The sequence below is a fragment of the Pituophis catenifer genome, unplaced genomic scaffold (genome assembly GCF_029215685.1).
Source record: "Pituophis catenifer annectens isolate HBS135680 unplaced genomic scaffold, rPitCat1.0.hap2 SCAF_1, whole genome shotgun sequence".
In the NCBI taxonomy this organism is placed as follows: domain Eukaryota; kingdom Metazoa; phylum Chordata; class Lepidosauria; order Squamata; family Colubridae; genus Pituophis; species Pituophis catenifer.
The window spans coordinates 66,317,162-66,332,490 of record NW_027256881.1 but is presented as its reverse complement, the minus strand read 5'-3'; the positions used below and the strand labels follow the sequence as shown (position 1 = coordinate 66,332,490).

Here is a 15,329-nt window from a genome sequence, read left to right as displayed (position 1 = left end):
GTAGGAAGCCAAGGATCTGAACAACTGATGCTGATGTGGGAACAATATTGCGTCGCCTACACCATTTGGAGAAAGCAGTCCAGGTGGTGTCGTAAATAGGAGTTGTAGATCCGCATCGAGAGGCCTGAATGGTTGTGATGACATCCAGGGGAACTTGAGCCTCCGTCAAGAGGAACCGCTCAATATCCAGACGGCTAGCTGGAAGGACTGTGGATCTGGATGAACTAGCTGTCCTTGTAGCAGAGACACCTGTCGGGAATCCGCCAGGGAGGGGCCGACAGGGACACTAGGTCCGCGAACCAAGGATGGCGAGGCCAATGGGGGGCCACCAGTACCAGTTCTGCTCCCTCCCTGATGAGTTTCCGGACTACCTTGGCTACCAGAAGGAACAGAGGAAAGGCGTAGAGAAGGATTCCCTTTGGCCACGGGCTGCGTAAGGCATCTACTGTTTCTGCCCCCTGAGCTGGGAAACGTGAAAAGAAATGGGGTAGTTGATGGTTGACTGCTGAGGCAAACAGGTCCACCTGAGGATGGCCGAACCTTCTGGAAAGCTCCTGGAATAGACAAGGGTGTAGGCTCCACTCTGCCGGGTCAATTGAATTGCGGCTGAGGGAGTCCGCTTGGATATTGGATACCCCTGAAATGTGTTCTGCCCTGAGAGAAATTAGGTGGGACTCAGCCCAGGTCCCCAGCCAAAGAGACTCCTGGAGGAGAGCTCGGGAACAGGTCCCTCCTTGCCTGTTTATGTGTGCTTTGGCAGTGATGTTGTCCATGAGGACTAGGACATCTCTGCCCTGGATCTGGGCCAGGAATCCCTGAAGAGCGAGGAAGATCGCCCTGAGTTCTAGGAGATTGATGTTGAGATCACATTCTGGAGGGGACCACCTGCCTTGAATCATGTGCGTCTCCAGATGAGCTCCCCAACCTACTAGGCTGGCGTCCGTCATTATGACTAACCGTTGTGGTTCCAGGAATAAGCAGCCCTTGGAAACATTCTCTGGTGTCCACCATTTGAGAGACTCGACGGCGTTGATGGTCAGATGTAGGATGGAGGTTGAGGGGCTGTTGAGGTTCCGCTGGTAGGGTAGAAGAAGCCACTGCAACTCCCTGCTGTGAAGACGAGACCAGGGTACAATACCATAACAGGACACCATCTTGCCTAGAAGGCTAGACAAGCTCAGTAGGGAAGCTGACCTGGACTGAACAAACCTACGGGCCATATCACAGAGGCTATCTTCTCGATCCTGTGATAGGAAAACTGACACCGTATCGATTATAGACCCTAGGTGCTGAAGACGGGTAGAAGGAGTTAAGTGACTCTTCTTCCAGTTAATGGAAAACCCATGAGTCCTTAGGATATCGAGAGATGTGGCCACATCCTGACGAGCCTGACGCTCAGATCGGTAAAAATGTAAAAAAGAATCCTGACCGGGATGGAGGAAATGTGAGAAATAAGGGCCACCATAATTTTTGTAAACACCCTAGGTGCTGAGGATAAACCAAATGGAAGGGCTTTGTACTGGTAATGTTTACCATTGTAACAGAACCTGAGAAATCTACGATGGGCAGGGAGAATAGGAATGTGTAAGCAAGCTTCCGTTAAATCAATAGAGGACATAAAATCTCCCTCTCTAATTGCTAATAGTGTGGAGAGATTGCATCTTGAACCGGCGGTAAATTATATACCGGTTCAAGGATTTTAAATCTAGAATAGCCCTCCAATCCCCTGAAGGTTTCTGCACTAGGAATAAACAGGAATAGAATCCCTGACCTCGTTGAAGGGAAGGAACGGGTTGGATGGACTTTTATTAACAAAAGGTGTTCAATGGCGGCCGTAACACGAGCACGTTTGGCTCTATCCAAGGACAAAGGACAGCTCAGAAAACAATTGGGGGGGTTGGAACGGAACTCAAGAGCTAGGCTGAATCTAATAGTATCTTTAACCCAAGAATCTGAAACTGTGTTATCCCATATGTCAGCAAAAAAGGATAACCTGCCCCCAATCCTAGAATCAGGAGGAGAATTAACGGGTCCGGCGAAAAGGCCGGCCTCTGAATCCTCTGAATGGTCTCCTGGAGGAGAACCTGTACCCCTGTCTGACCTGAGAGTCCTGTTGTTGAGATCCTTGTGGATGAAATGACCGAGAGGAACGTTGTTGGTAGAAGCTGGAATCATGGGCCCGAAAGGATCCCGAATGAAAGGAAGTCTGTGGGTGGATCTCCGACCTCCTAGAAATAGATGGTAAGATTTTACGATGGTCTTTAGTCTCCACCAGGAGGGGTTCTAGAGGAGCCCCAAACAACTTGTCACCCTGGAAAGGAGAAGAAGCTAGTTGGCTCTTTGATCTGCCTGCCAATTTTTGAGCCAGAGGAGACGCCTGGATGTAATAGAGGAACCGATAGCTTTAGCAGAAAAACGAGCTGCATTGAGGGTGGCATCTGCAGAGAATTCCACCGCTGCTAAAATTTTGTTTAAGTCCTGGTGAGACCTATGATCAGTGGCTGGAATTCTCTCCTGGAGTTGTTTCAGCCACAGGATGGTAGCGCGGTTGAAGAAAGAGGCTGCAGAGGAAGCTTGTACCGACCAGGAAGAAGCCTGATGTCCTTTTATGAGACTTCGCTCCGCTCTTTTGTCCTCCGGCCGTAAGACTTCTTCAGCTGGGCCTGAAACTGGAGACAATGAGGACAAAGCTACTACAGGAGAATCCACAGAAGGAACCTGCAATATATTTGAAAAGTCAGTTGCCAAGTTATAGAAACGTTTGTCCAGTGAATTAGGAAGAGGACCTGTACTTGGGAAGTTCCATTGTCTCTGAACTATGTCTGAAAACAGCTTGGGAGCAGGAACAACTTCAGCTTGGACAGTGGGTTCCCGAAACACAGATGTTGTTGGATCAGAGGACAAAGAAGAGGAACCAGAACTGGAACTGGGAACACCCATACGTGTAGTGGTTTGAGCTTTGAATAACAAGGTTCTAAACATCTGAGGTTTGAATAGGCCCACAAATGCCGGTTGGTCTTGTTCTAGACCCTCATCCTCAGACAGTTCCTGATCTGGGATGATCTCACCCTCAGATAGTGAATCCTGACTATCCGACTGAGGAGAGTCATGAACCTCATGATGAATTACAGTACCTCTGGCCTCCTGATGCCTATGAGAATGGCCCTGATGGCTTTGCATCTCTGAAGCCTCAGAAGGAGCCCGCTGATGAAGTCCTTCAGCAATACCCTGGCGGATTGCCATAGAAATGAGGGAGGCTAGAGGAGGAGAAATTTTTGGAACATCTTGGACAGGAGAAGAATGATCTCCCCCCCCCCCCCCAGTTTCAGAATCTGACTGAGCAGGTGCAGTCAGAGCAACCTCTTGAGTTTCAGCCTGATTATTGCTGGGCTCTGCTGTGGACACTGGAAAAACAGTGGAAGCATCAACCAAATTAGTATCACCTTGCAATGATCTATCTGGAGATAGAGAACGAGTATGAGATGGCTGTGATCTAGTAGCCTGAACATCTGAGGGAGGAGCGATTACAGAGAGAGAGGAAGGCTGGGATGGGCCTGCGGCTTTGTTCCTATCAGCTTGAGCCTTTTTGAAAGCCCTTTCCATGGCTCTGTGGCGTCTTTCCTCATCTTTAGAGAATTTAGTTCCTTTTGAAGCAGATGATCGAGCTATTTTAGAAGAAGGGTGTGTGTGGGAAGAGCAGCCCTCCCCTGGGTCAGGCCCATGCTGTTGTTTTCTTTTAGATGACTTGCAAGAAGCCTTAGAATGAATAGCGTTGGCCATTTTGGATTTCCAAATTAAGTTTTCAGAAACTTTTAAAAGGCACACAAGCCTCCCACAGCACAAATCAGAGAAAACAGTCACCAATTAACAAATTACAGGAGCCAATTTGACAGAAAACTTCCCAAATACTTGCTGTTGTGTCCGTTTTGAGATCGCTGAGATTGCTAGCCGTCCAGCTTGGCGCGACAAACACAGGCGCGGCAAGAACTTCGCACCAATCAGCTGTAGAGCCGAAGCTCACAGCCCTTAGTAATCTTCCAGAATCGCCAAAAAAAACGGCTCCACAAGGCTCCAAATGATTTTTGTGGGCTCAGAAATGCCGCAGAGCAAGCTCGTGGGCGGAAGAGAAAAAAATTTCTAAATGGTTCTGCCAGCCGGCAGACCAAAGCCGCTCCAGTGGCTCAAAGCGGGATCTGGCAAAAGCCTTTTTCGCTCCAGTTATATTCAATTAGAAATAACCAAGAATAAAATAAAATAAAATAAAATAAAATAAAAAAAGCAGAGTAAATACTCTAAAATTAGTAGAGAAACTACAGACACGACTGTCCCAGAGAAGACCGAGTCGAAAAACTGGACTACACAGGAAGAGGCGGGACTTAAGAACTTTACAGAAGACCCAGTCTCATTGGAGCAAGGCAGTGTCACTCCCCAGGCATGACTGCCATGCCCACCGTCATGAGAAAATAAAAGGACGAGCCATGGTGGCGCAGTGGTTAGAGTGCGGTACTGCAGGCTAATTCTACTGACTGCCGGCTGAGTGCAATTTGGCAGTTCAAATCTCACCAAGTTCAAGGTTGACTCAGCCTTCTATCCTTCCAAGGTGGGTAAAATGAGGACCCAAATTGCTGGGGGCAATATGCTGACTCTGTAAACCGCTTACAGAGGACTGTAAAGCATTGTAAAGCGGAATATAAGTGCTATTGCTATTGCTATTGTTATTCATGGAAAAATGAGTCCAAAGGAGTGGCTGAGGGCTTTCTCCATATTAACACTGATTGGGACAGGCCTTGGAGAAAGAAACTGAACCAGTGCAATACTGTGCTGCCCAGCATCATCCCCCATAGCCAACCCAAAAGGATACCATGGTTGATAGTATCAAAAGCTGCTGAGAGATCAAGGAGAGCAAGGATGGATGCACTACCCCCATCCTGCTTTCGCAATACATACACATAATGTATGTATAATGGTGTAACAGAATTGTGTTTATAAAGTATTTCAAATGCTTTGAACTCACATTGTTGGAATAAAAAAAATACTCTAGTTCAATCTTCTGCACATTCAATAACTTTAATTAAATTCCACAGGATTTATACCTAAACGCATAATACTGAAGTCGTACAGCCCCATTCCAAGAAATGCCATGAAAAAAAATTAATTCCTTAAGGAAGACCAATTTAATGTGATTTGGATTTTTTGTATAGGACATCTAAAATAATTACAAGGTGTGTTTTTTTAAAGAAAAAAAGGAGAATGCACTTTTGCATTTTCTATAATTTCCCAAAACCAAATATATTGAGATCTTGCAAGAAGAATATTTTATACCAATTAAGCTGGGACTCATTATTATAAAAAGTATTTACTCTAGTAAAAGCAATTGAATCTAAGTTCCAAAGACTTTCTATCCGGAGCAACATCTAACAGTATACCCAACTTTGTTCATAGAAAGATTGTCTGAGTTTATCTTTTTTACCTTCTATTTTCTATCTATCAGAGGAGTTATAGATTTTTCTTATGGATTATGGACAGTATGAATTATGCAACCAAAAAATTGCTTCTTTGTTTCATCCTGAAATAAACTTCGGGAGAGTTTTGGTACAACTTGCTGTGCACTTGTGTGTGTGTGTGTGTGTGTGTGTGTGTGTGTGTGTGTGTGTGTGTGTGTTGCAGGTAGTCCTTGATTAACAACTGGTCACTTAGCAACTGTTCAAAGTTATGGCAGACACCCCCACCCCAAGTTATTTGACCTGGTCCTGAAGTTACAGCCACTGCAGTACCCCCACTATCATTCACCCTTATAACCAATCACAAAGACACTGCAGCACCCCCCACTTATCTCCCTCCATCTACCCCCCATATCTTTACAAGCTTTGAGCCTTCTTCCCACTCCACCTGCCCCACATCGTCCTCTTTACTTACCTTTCAAAGATCTCCAAAGCTCCAGATTTTGGATTAAGGAAGCAAAATGGATCACTTTGTTGCATGGCTGCCCAACACAGTGTTGGGACATTTTCTGAGCAGCTGCACCAAATTGTGGTTGCTTAGAAAATGGCCACTTCCAGAATCGCACGATGTGATCATGTGATAAAGCAATCTGTTCTGCTTTCCTAATTCAATCTGAGAAATTCTGTGGAAAGCTCCTGAGTTTTGGAAATATTCAAAAGTTTAGGGCCCAATGGGTAACGGGGGGGGGGGGGAGAAACAGTTGCAGGGACTCTGAAGGGGCAGCAGACCTAAGGGCTGTAGGGATCCCAAGGGGTAAGAAGCGAAGTACAGGGTGTCTCAAGAGGTGGGCGGGGCTTTGGGAGGCTCAGGGCAAGTGGGCCTGGACCAATGCTAGGCATCCTAGGGCCTCCCCCACCCCTGATGCACCCCATGCTCCTCATATCAACCTGCAAGGTCATTTAATGACCGCATCAGAGAGAACAGGGGGTGAGGGTTATTAAGCAAGACTGTCTCACTTAATTACCTCATCAGTTGAAATGAGCAGACTCCATTATGGTCGTAAGTCGAGGACTACCTGTAACTAAAATAATGTACCAATAAGTTGTTATTAGGCTGAGCCACAAATCATTTCTGCTATTTGGAAGATCTTCAGAGAGGCTATAGACAGGATGATAATTCAGGTTCAGGTCACACAAAGTAAGTCCAATGAATACTCAGAACAAGTTTTTCACACTATATATAGATGTATAGAGATTTGATTTACATACAGAGTAAGCATTCCAATGGTACCTCAAATACTGGCTATTTAAAATTTAATGTCTGTCCTCAAGCCCTGTTCCTTCCTTCCTTCTGCTTTGGTCAGTCCATAATGCACAATGAAGATTCAATGAAATTTCAAAAACTTTCATGCTATTATGGAATTATGTTCCGATTGACCTAAAATATGAAGGTTAAAATCTATGCAATTCAAAAAGTTTCTCAATCTACTACCTGTTCGATAATCATTAACTGATTACTAAGGATACTTACTTGCTACTGAAAAGTTGTTAAGAGGATATGGTAGATCCACATCTTGCGGCTTCTCCTTATATCCTATGAAGGAGCCATCTGTCTTCAATAAGAAGTATCTTGGCCTCCAATTTTTTATGTATTCCCCTATATAAAAAAATATTATTAATATAAATGATATCTGAACTTCTGCCTGAAATAGAATGGTCAACCAACCAGAAAAATGATAATTTCATTCTCTATTTAACTTCAGTTCAGATAAAACAAATAGACTGAGTGGAGTTGCTTAATTTTTTGTATTTTTAATGAAACATGAACCCTAAACATGATTTACAAATAAAACTAATTTCATGGAAATTGTAACCTAATGAAAGTGTTTGTGTGTGTGTGTGTGTGTTTAGTAAGTGTACATTCATAAAATATCAGGCGGGCTGCAAAGCAGCTGTTTTAAGCCATCAAGAGACTGCAACTGTTTTATGTGTTCATATCTTAAATCCTGAAAGGCATACTGCCTGGTTCAAAATTCCTATTATTTCCATACTTTGTTGACATATGTAACTGTTGCAAATTCATTTATGCATCTATTACCATCGTAAAACCTAAAAAACATTAGGCCATTGTGTTCTATTCTTATCCACTGTTCTTGCAGTGGTATTCATATAAATATGTACAGGGTTTACAGATATTGGCGTGTAAGAAATTTATTTACCAATAAATTTATTTACCAAATTTATTTACCAATTTATACTGAAATACAGAAAAACAAGCAACCAGCCTTAGCTAATCTTGAAAAAACTAAATATGATTAGGCCTGACCACAATCCACATTCCAAAGTTTTAGCCTAGGCTGACATTTTTCTTTAAAATCTCTCAATGGTTATAGCAAATTATTTCAAAAATACATTTATAAGTATTATATTAATAATTATTAAATATTAAAAATAATATGTTATTATAGTATTTTATAATAGTAAGTTATTTCCATAAAGCTGCCAAAAAGATTTTATCGATGAGCTCGGTAGTTGCACTAGATCTAAAACAGTTTGTTTGTCTGGGGGTTGGTTTTGGGAGGGTGGGGAGAAATAAAAATGAGCTTATACCCAGATAACAACAACAAAATATACCAAAACTGTTTCCTTTTTTCCTCCAAACTTTATTTACAAATCACAAAAAACACAAAGTCACAATCCAGGAGACTATTCACTGATAGGGGTGGTATCACTGGAAGGATCTAGCTGAATGTTGAATGTGACTGTGTGTTTAGTGTGTATGTGCGTGCCCAACTTTTCTGAAGACAAGAATACTTATAGAACTTTGAAAAAAGTATCCCAGAAACAATTACAACCTGATATTTCTTATGTAGATATGTGTACATGTGATTTTTATGTTTGAATGCTTCTTCTTTTTCCTCCTCCATTTCTTTTCATCTGTTTCATCTCCCACTGCTCATTTGTGAAAGATTTTTCATTCCTTTCACTCCTATTCAATATGGCTTTTTTTTTAAAAAAAAAGGAAAAATGGAAATGTTGACATTGCTTTGCCACCTACAGCTTTAGATGACAAGTATTCAACATACATTGTTCAAACATGTATGCTTGATTAAACTCACTTAATCAAGGGCACATAGCAACAATTGGGGCTGTGTAGGGATCTGGAGGCAAAGGGAAAAATGTGATTATACACACAAACACAAATAACCACACATACACAAGCTAATCTAAATTGGATTTATCAAACAGGATTTTAACATCTCTAAGTTTCAAATTCTATCCATGTTTTTGTTCTAAAAAGTTAACGTTCCAACTGAAGACTTTCAGTTACAAATTCATATAGGGAGGAACTACGAAACCACAATTGGAACCTGCAAGTTGGTCATTAAAAAAATGGTTGCTAATTGAAGCAGTGACTTTATTTCAGCTTTCCTTTGCTTTATAACCTGTGAAGGATATAAAAGCAAGAATTGGTCATAAAGTTACCTTTTTTATCCTTACCGTAACTGCAGTTGCTAAATTGCTAAAGCTGCTAAAGTTGCTAAAGCTGCTAAACAGGGATTGTCTATAAATGAATCGGCACAAAATGACAGCATGTTCTTATAGGTTGATAGTATTGATAGTATAGTATAATCAGTCATTTATGATTACACAAAATCATCTATTTAAACTTCTAATCCACAGATATTAATTTCAGGAAATAAAGTTATTGATCAATATGTATTAAGAATCTATATAATTTGCATAAAAACCCTTCCCCACCACGTTTTTAAAAACTTCCTCTAAAAAATATCCTCAGAAGTACATAGTACATACAAACAGAAATGACAAAAGTAGAGAAATATTATGGAATATCAGGAAATATTCATAATAAAGAGAAGTAAATAAATCAAAACAAATGAGAATTGAATCACTCATATCAGTTCAGCTAAAATTATTCTTTAACTGAAAGACTACAACTGTATTATAAATATTTAATTTTGGTAATTAACTTAAATACATTTATATCAATTCATAAATACAAATAACTGTATAAACGAAGTGTAATAATTATAAGAAATATGAAAGTAAATTTCCCCCAAAGACAAATACAAAGAAGAATACACCATATTAAAACGCAAAATGAATACATCATGAATGAAATCATCAACTGAAACATTAGTAGTAGTTCTGCTTTAGACAATTATTTTCTTCTTGCTGTGTTAAATATAAAGTAAACATACCCTGTCATTCTTTTTCTTACAACTAAAGAACTCTAATTCTGTAAATGCACTGGAGAAAATTACTTAATTCAAATAAATTCTTCTGGTCAAAGAATTTGAAGTTATTATAGAAAAATAATATCAAATAAAATTTGCCAATTAATTTAGGTATAGCAGAGAAAACTGATACAATTTATTACTCTTATAAATAAAAGAAGTAATTGTATTGGGAAATTATTACAGAGAATGGATTTAGGCAATATGTAAGTCAATCAAAATATGTAAACTAATATATTTACTTCTGTCACTGGACATAACAAATTCTAAAGAGCCAAAAAAACCAAAACAAATGATAAACCATCACAAGACTAGATAGCATTTCTTAACAATTTTGTTCCAATGCACATTTAGATATACTTATAGTAAAACTGATAAATAGGACGAATGCAAAGTCCATACAATCAAGTAAAAACAAGGTGAAGGCTATCAATGTGCTAGTTCGTGGTACAATGAAAGAGAAATATTATTATTATATAGGATTTTGTTATTATCCAACAAAAATGACATTGTATTTCTGAGATCTACACATGTATAGTATCAGCAGTGTTTGCATAAAATTGTTATTTGGCCCATTTAAAATTACAGTAAAAAATTATATTATTAAAAAAATATTTCTCTACTTCCAGGCAAATTTCAGGTCAGGGTCAATTACAATTTTTACTTTTTCAGAAACAAGTGCATGCAACACTCAACAATTGATCAGTGTCATGGTCACCAAATGTCAGACACCACCATTAATTTGTCCAAGGGATGGGGAAAATAGCTGGGGAATTGAACCACTGAGTAAAAGATACTTGCACCTTTGTACTACCAATGGTAAATCACCTGTTTTCTTTGGCATCATTCTTGTTTGCAATAATGGTTCATAATTAACACTGCTTGTAAGACTTCTGCCAAGTCCTAATGTAAAAACCAGGAGGTCTGTGATTTCCTATAGAGTCCTAGGTCATGAAAGGCAGACAACTGGAGGCTGAATGGAATTCAGCAGGATCCCACAGCTTAATTGCCATAAGGTCATTACCATAATGCACTGTTATCTTGTAGTCCAATCTGCATGTAAATTCAGAATTGCAATAAAATTATTCCCAAATGTCAGCTCAAAGCTGATATAAGATACTGTGATCAATGGTACCAGAAGTGATACCAGAATGGTACAGAAAGATCAAAGAAATCAAGGAGAATGAACAGAACCAAAATTGTACCAGATGGGTCACTGGGACAATTTTTGGAATTAAATCAGTTATGGTAGCCATCTTGGGCTAAAAATCAGCATTTTTATCACTATCAATAAATGCCAAAATAACTGTAAATTCCATTGAAGCAGCCACAAGTTTCTTAAATATCATTCCCTCAGGAATAATGGCTTCCAGATTTTGGTCACATTCTGTAGGATAGCCCATTTGAAATAGCTTGCTTCAAAAACTGTCCTATTATGGACTGTTTTGCCCTGTTAAAGGTCATCACAATGAGTTTTAGTAGTATCCAGATATAATTATTTAATATTAAACAATTATAGGTGAAACCAGTTTGGTTTAGTGGTTAAGGAACCAGGCTAGAACCAAAGAGATCATAAGTTCTAGTCCTGCCTTAGCCAGCTGGGTGACCTTGAGACAGTCATTTTCTATCAGCCCTAGAAAGGAGGCAGTGGCAAACCACTTCTGAAAAAAAGCTTGCCAAAGAAACCCTGCCAGGGACTTGTTCAAGCAATCTCTGAGAATTGACACAATTGAATGAAATTACAGCTGAGTTTACAAACTATCCTCAATCAGAAAAATAAACCAGTATATTTTTAGCAAAATGTGTGAACTAAGTCTGTGATATTTTTTCTCAGAAAACATGCACAATATTGTACTATTATATGCATAGAATAGTTTACATATTAATAGCACTGGCAAGATCTTTAGTAGGACCAGACCAATCAAACTGACCAAAATGAACATACAAGCTTCTGGGTTCTCTAGACTATAACATTACTCAATAAAATGTATATATGTTTTTCATATCTATTTATTTTTACTTATTTATTTATTCAATTTCTATAGCCACTCAACTCAACCAAGTAACTCTAGGCAGCTTACAATTCTAAAATTCTAAAAATTCTAAAAATTCAAAAAATTAAAACAATAAGATTAACCACAAAATAAATAAGTACACACAGCAGCTGTGATGATTAACAAACGAACAGTAAAGCCAAATAATGGGGCTCTTAACATATTCCAAGCCAACACAGGTGGAGACATTCTAATCTATGAGGGAAGAATATTCCATAAGGCAAGGGCTACAGTAGAAAAAGCCCATCTTCTAGTTCCTGACAGTCAATCCTTTTTGATTCTAGTCATTCCTTTTTCATTCAAGATGATCCCACAGATAACCCAATCCCAAGCCATGTAGGGCTGTAAAGGGGACAACCAGCACCTTTATCTTATGTAGAATTTATCACATTTTAGAAAGTTTTGAAATTTTAACATTTCTTTATAATTTTTAATTATCTTTCATTGTCAAGCAAAATTAAAATAAGTAATGTTTCAGCAAAAACATCTTTTAGTAGCCAATAATACTTTGATAAAAATCAAAAATTAAGATTTTCAACTAAAAACTTGCTAAAAGCATTAATTCTAATTATTATTATTTATTTTAGTTATTAAATTTATTTGCTGCCTATCTCATTTTGAAGTAACTTCTTAGGTTTATATTGTCCTAAAAAAAGGACGTTGGTTTCACCTGATATGCTCCTTCTCGATGAGTGGAGATAGCATCCAGGAATGGGTTGTCCTTGTCTGCTAGCCAATAGGACTGAGTTTGTCAAAGCTGTGAGGACACGCTTACCCCAATGGTTCCCAGCTTTTGGCGAAGGCTGAGACAGACCCAACATGCTATGGTCAGAAGTTCTTACCCTGATGGGCCGAGGACCAGCCCGGCATCAGGGTAGGGCTGGATGCTATCTCCATTCAATGAGAAGGAGCGTATCAAGTAAGACCAACGCCCCTTCTCCATTGCAGTGGAGATATCACCCAGGAATAGGACATACCAAAGTGGTCTTGCCCTTACGAGTGAGCCACAGTTTGGTCCGAGGTCCCCTCATCCGCATGCACCCTCTGGAGGATCCGCCTACCAAAGGCCACCTCAGCCGAGGCATAGCTGTCCAGTTGTAGTGCTTGATGAAAGGAAACAGTGAGGACCAGGTAGATGCACGGCAAACCTCTTCCAGAGAGGCTTGCGTTGCCCACGCCACACTTGTGGCCGTACTCCTTGTGGAGTGTGCCATTATACTCTTGGGCAATGGAAGGGCCTGTATCGCGTAAGATTTGGCGATACATGCCCGAATCCAGTGGCCCAGGGTCCTAGGGAGATCCCTAGGGAGGTCCCTCCCTGAATCTTAGGGAGACTGGCTGGAATGACACAAAGAGCGACACCGTCTTCCTGAAAGTGGAAGTTTATTTGATATAAATTCGGAGTGCTCTCCTGACATCCAGTGTGTGCCACTTCTTTTCCAGGGCGTGCACTGGATTGGGGTAGAAGTTGGGTAAGATAAGCTCCTGGGCCCTGTGGAACCATGAGTTCAGCTTCGGGTATGAAGGAAAGATCCAAATGCAAGATCACTCTGTTCGGGTGGAACACACAGAGATCTCTCCAGACGGATAATGCTGCCAACTCCAATAAATAAACCCTATAAATAGTTTTGAAAAATAAATTGCTACATCTCTGACACAAACCAGCAGACAGAGCACAGTACAATATTGTATACTATTTTCACAATGTGAATCAAATATATTTTTTGTTAGCATACATCTTGTTAGCATACATCTAACTAATCCAGATTACATTTACTAATTAAATTAAGAGGAGGCTTAAAGAAGCAAAACAAACCACTCTTATACTATCTTTTGAAATACTTAGGGTAAAGTTTAAATATATGTATATTTAGTGGATTCCTAAATCTATAGCCAATTTACATGAATCAATTTAAGTGACCAAAAATAATATCAGATGTTATTCTGTTATCATATGTTTAAACATGACAATTTAATAGCATAAACAGCTATAGCTTACCTATTGTACAAAACTGTCTCCAAGCACGTATAAAGGAGGGAAAGGGGAAAGACAGTGATGAAATGGGGCGCTGGTCCTACCTGACACGCAACTTCTCGTTGAGTGGAGAAAGCAGCCAGTGTGGGTAGTACTCGCCCAATCAGCCTAAAGGACTGAGTCTGTCAATCAAGTTAAATCCGCCCTTGTTGCCGGGTAGATCCAGCTTTTGGCGAAGAACTGAGAAAGACAGACCCGGTGTGCGTGAGAAAAGGAAAAACGGCCAAAGGCCGGCAAGCGGGAAGTAAGGAGAGTGAGAGAAAAGGGAACCAGACTGGTACAGGGAGGATCTGGCTTCTGTCTCCACTCAACGAGTGGGTGCGTGTCAGGTAGGACCAATGCCCCTTCTCCATTGAGAGTGGAGACAGCAGCCAGTGTGGGACATACTCAAGTTCACTGTCCCTAGATCTGGGGGGGACCAGGCTGGCTTGAGCCATCCTCCCTGTCAACAACCCACTGTAACACCTGACGTCCAAATGCCGCCTCAGATGAGGCAAAGGTGTCCAAGGTATGGACGTTCAAGGTATGCCAATGGCATTCACGAGGGTGGGCTGGCCGTGGACAGAAGTTCGGAAGAATCAGCTCCTGTGATCGATGAAAAACAGAATTAACCTTCGGCACGAAGGTAGGGTCCAAGCGAAGAACCACACAGTCCGTGTGGAACACACAGAGATCAGCACGGGTGGACAGAGCAGCAATCTCGGAAATGCGGCGAGCTGACGTTATGGCCACCAAGAAGGAGACCTTACAAGACAGTAAATGGAGACTTGCCGTCCGCAGGGGCTCATACGGAGGACACATAAGTGATTCTAGAACCAAGGGAAGGTCCCATGTGGGGTAACGGTGCAGAACAGGTGGAGACAAGTTCGTAGCGCCACGGAGGAAACGGCGGATCAACGGATGTCGTGCCAAAGACGAAAGAGAGCCGCAGGTAAGCACAGAGGAAATGGCTGCCACCTGGCGACGCAAGGTATTAGGTGAAAGTCCATTGGAAAAACCCTTCTGTAAAAACACAAGAATGTCCACAATAGAAGCCTGTAGGGCAGAAATACCACGTTGATCACACCACGAACAGAAGGCCCACCAGGTAGCAGAGTAAATACGGTCCGTAGGGGGACGTCTAGATGCTTGAATGGTTCGAATAACATCCCCTGGAATGTTGGTCTCCCTTAACGAGCCCCGCTCAACCGCCAAGCGGTCAGCCTGAGCCAAGGAAGATCTGGATGTTTCAACACACCCTGAGACAGGATGTCCCCTTCGAGGGGAATGTGCCAAGGGGAAGCGACTGAGAGGGAGACCAAGTCCACAAACCAAGCCCTCCGGGGCCAATGTGGAGCTAAGAGAACCACCTCTGCCCGCTCGTCCAGAATTCTGCGGATTACTTGTGGAAGCAGAGACATCGGAGGAAAGGCATACAAAAGCCCCTTCGGCCAAGGGGACCTGAGTGCGTCGATGGCCTCTGCCTGAGGTTCCGGGAATTGGGCGAAGTGGGGCAGCTGTGCATTCGAGCGCGTTGCAAAGAGGTCAAGTATCGGGGCGC

The 15,329-nt window shown here is 41.3% G+C and overlaps 1 protein-coding gene across 1 annotated transcript in view; it reads right to left on the bottom strand.

The window, feature by feature from the left end:
• The window catches only part of AKT3 (AKT serine/threonine kinase 3), a 174,004-nt gene that overhangs the window by 82,127 nt on the left and 76,548 nt on the right, over positions 1 to 15,329 (bottom strand). Inside the window, exon 3 of the mRNA XM_070950561.1 lies at positions 6,973 to 7,098. Coding sequence (XP_070806662.1) covers positions 6,973 to 7,098 — 126 coding nt within the window. The remainder of the gene's footprint in view (positions 1 to 6,972; positions 7,099 to 15,329) is intronic.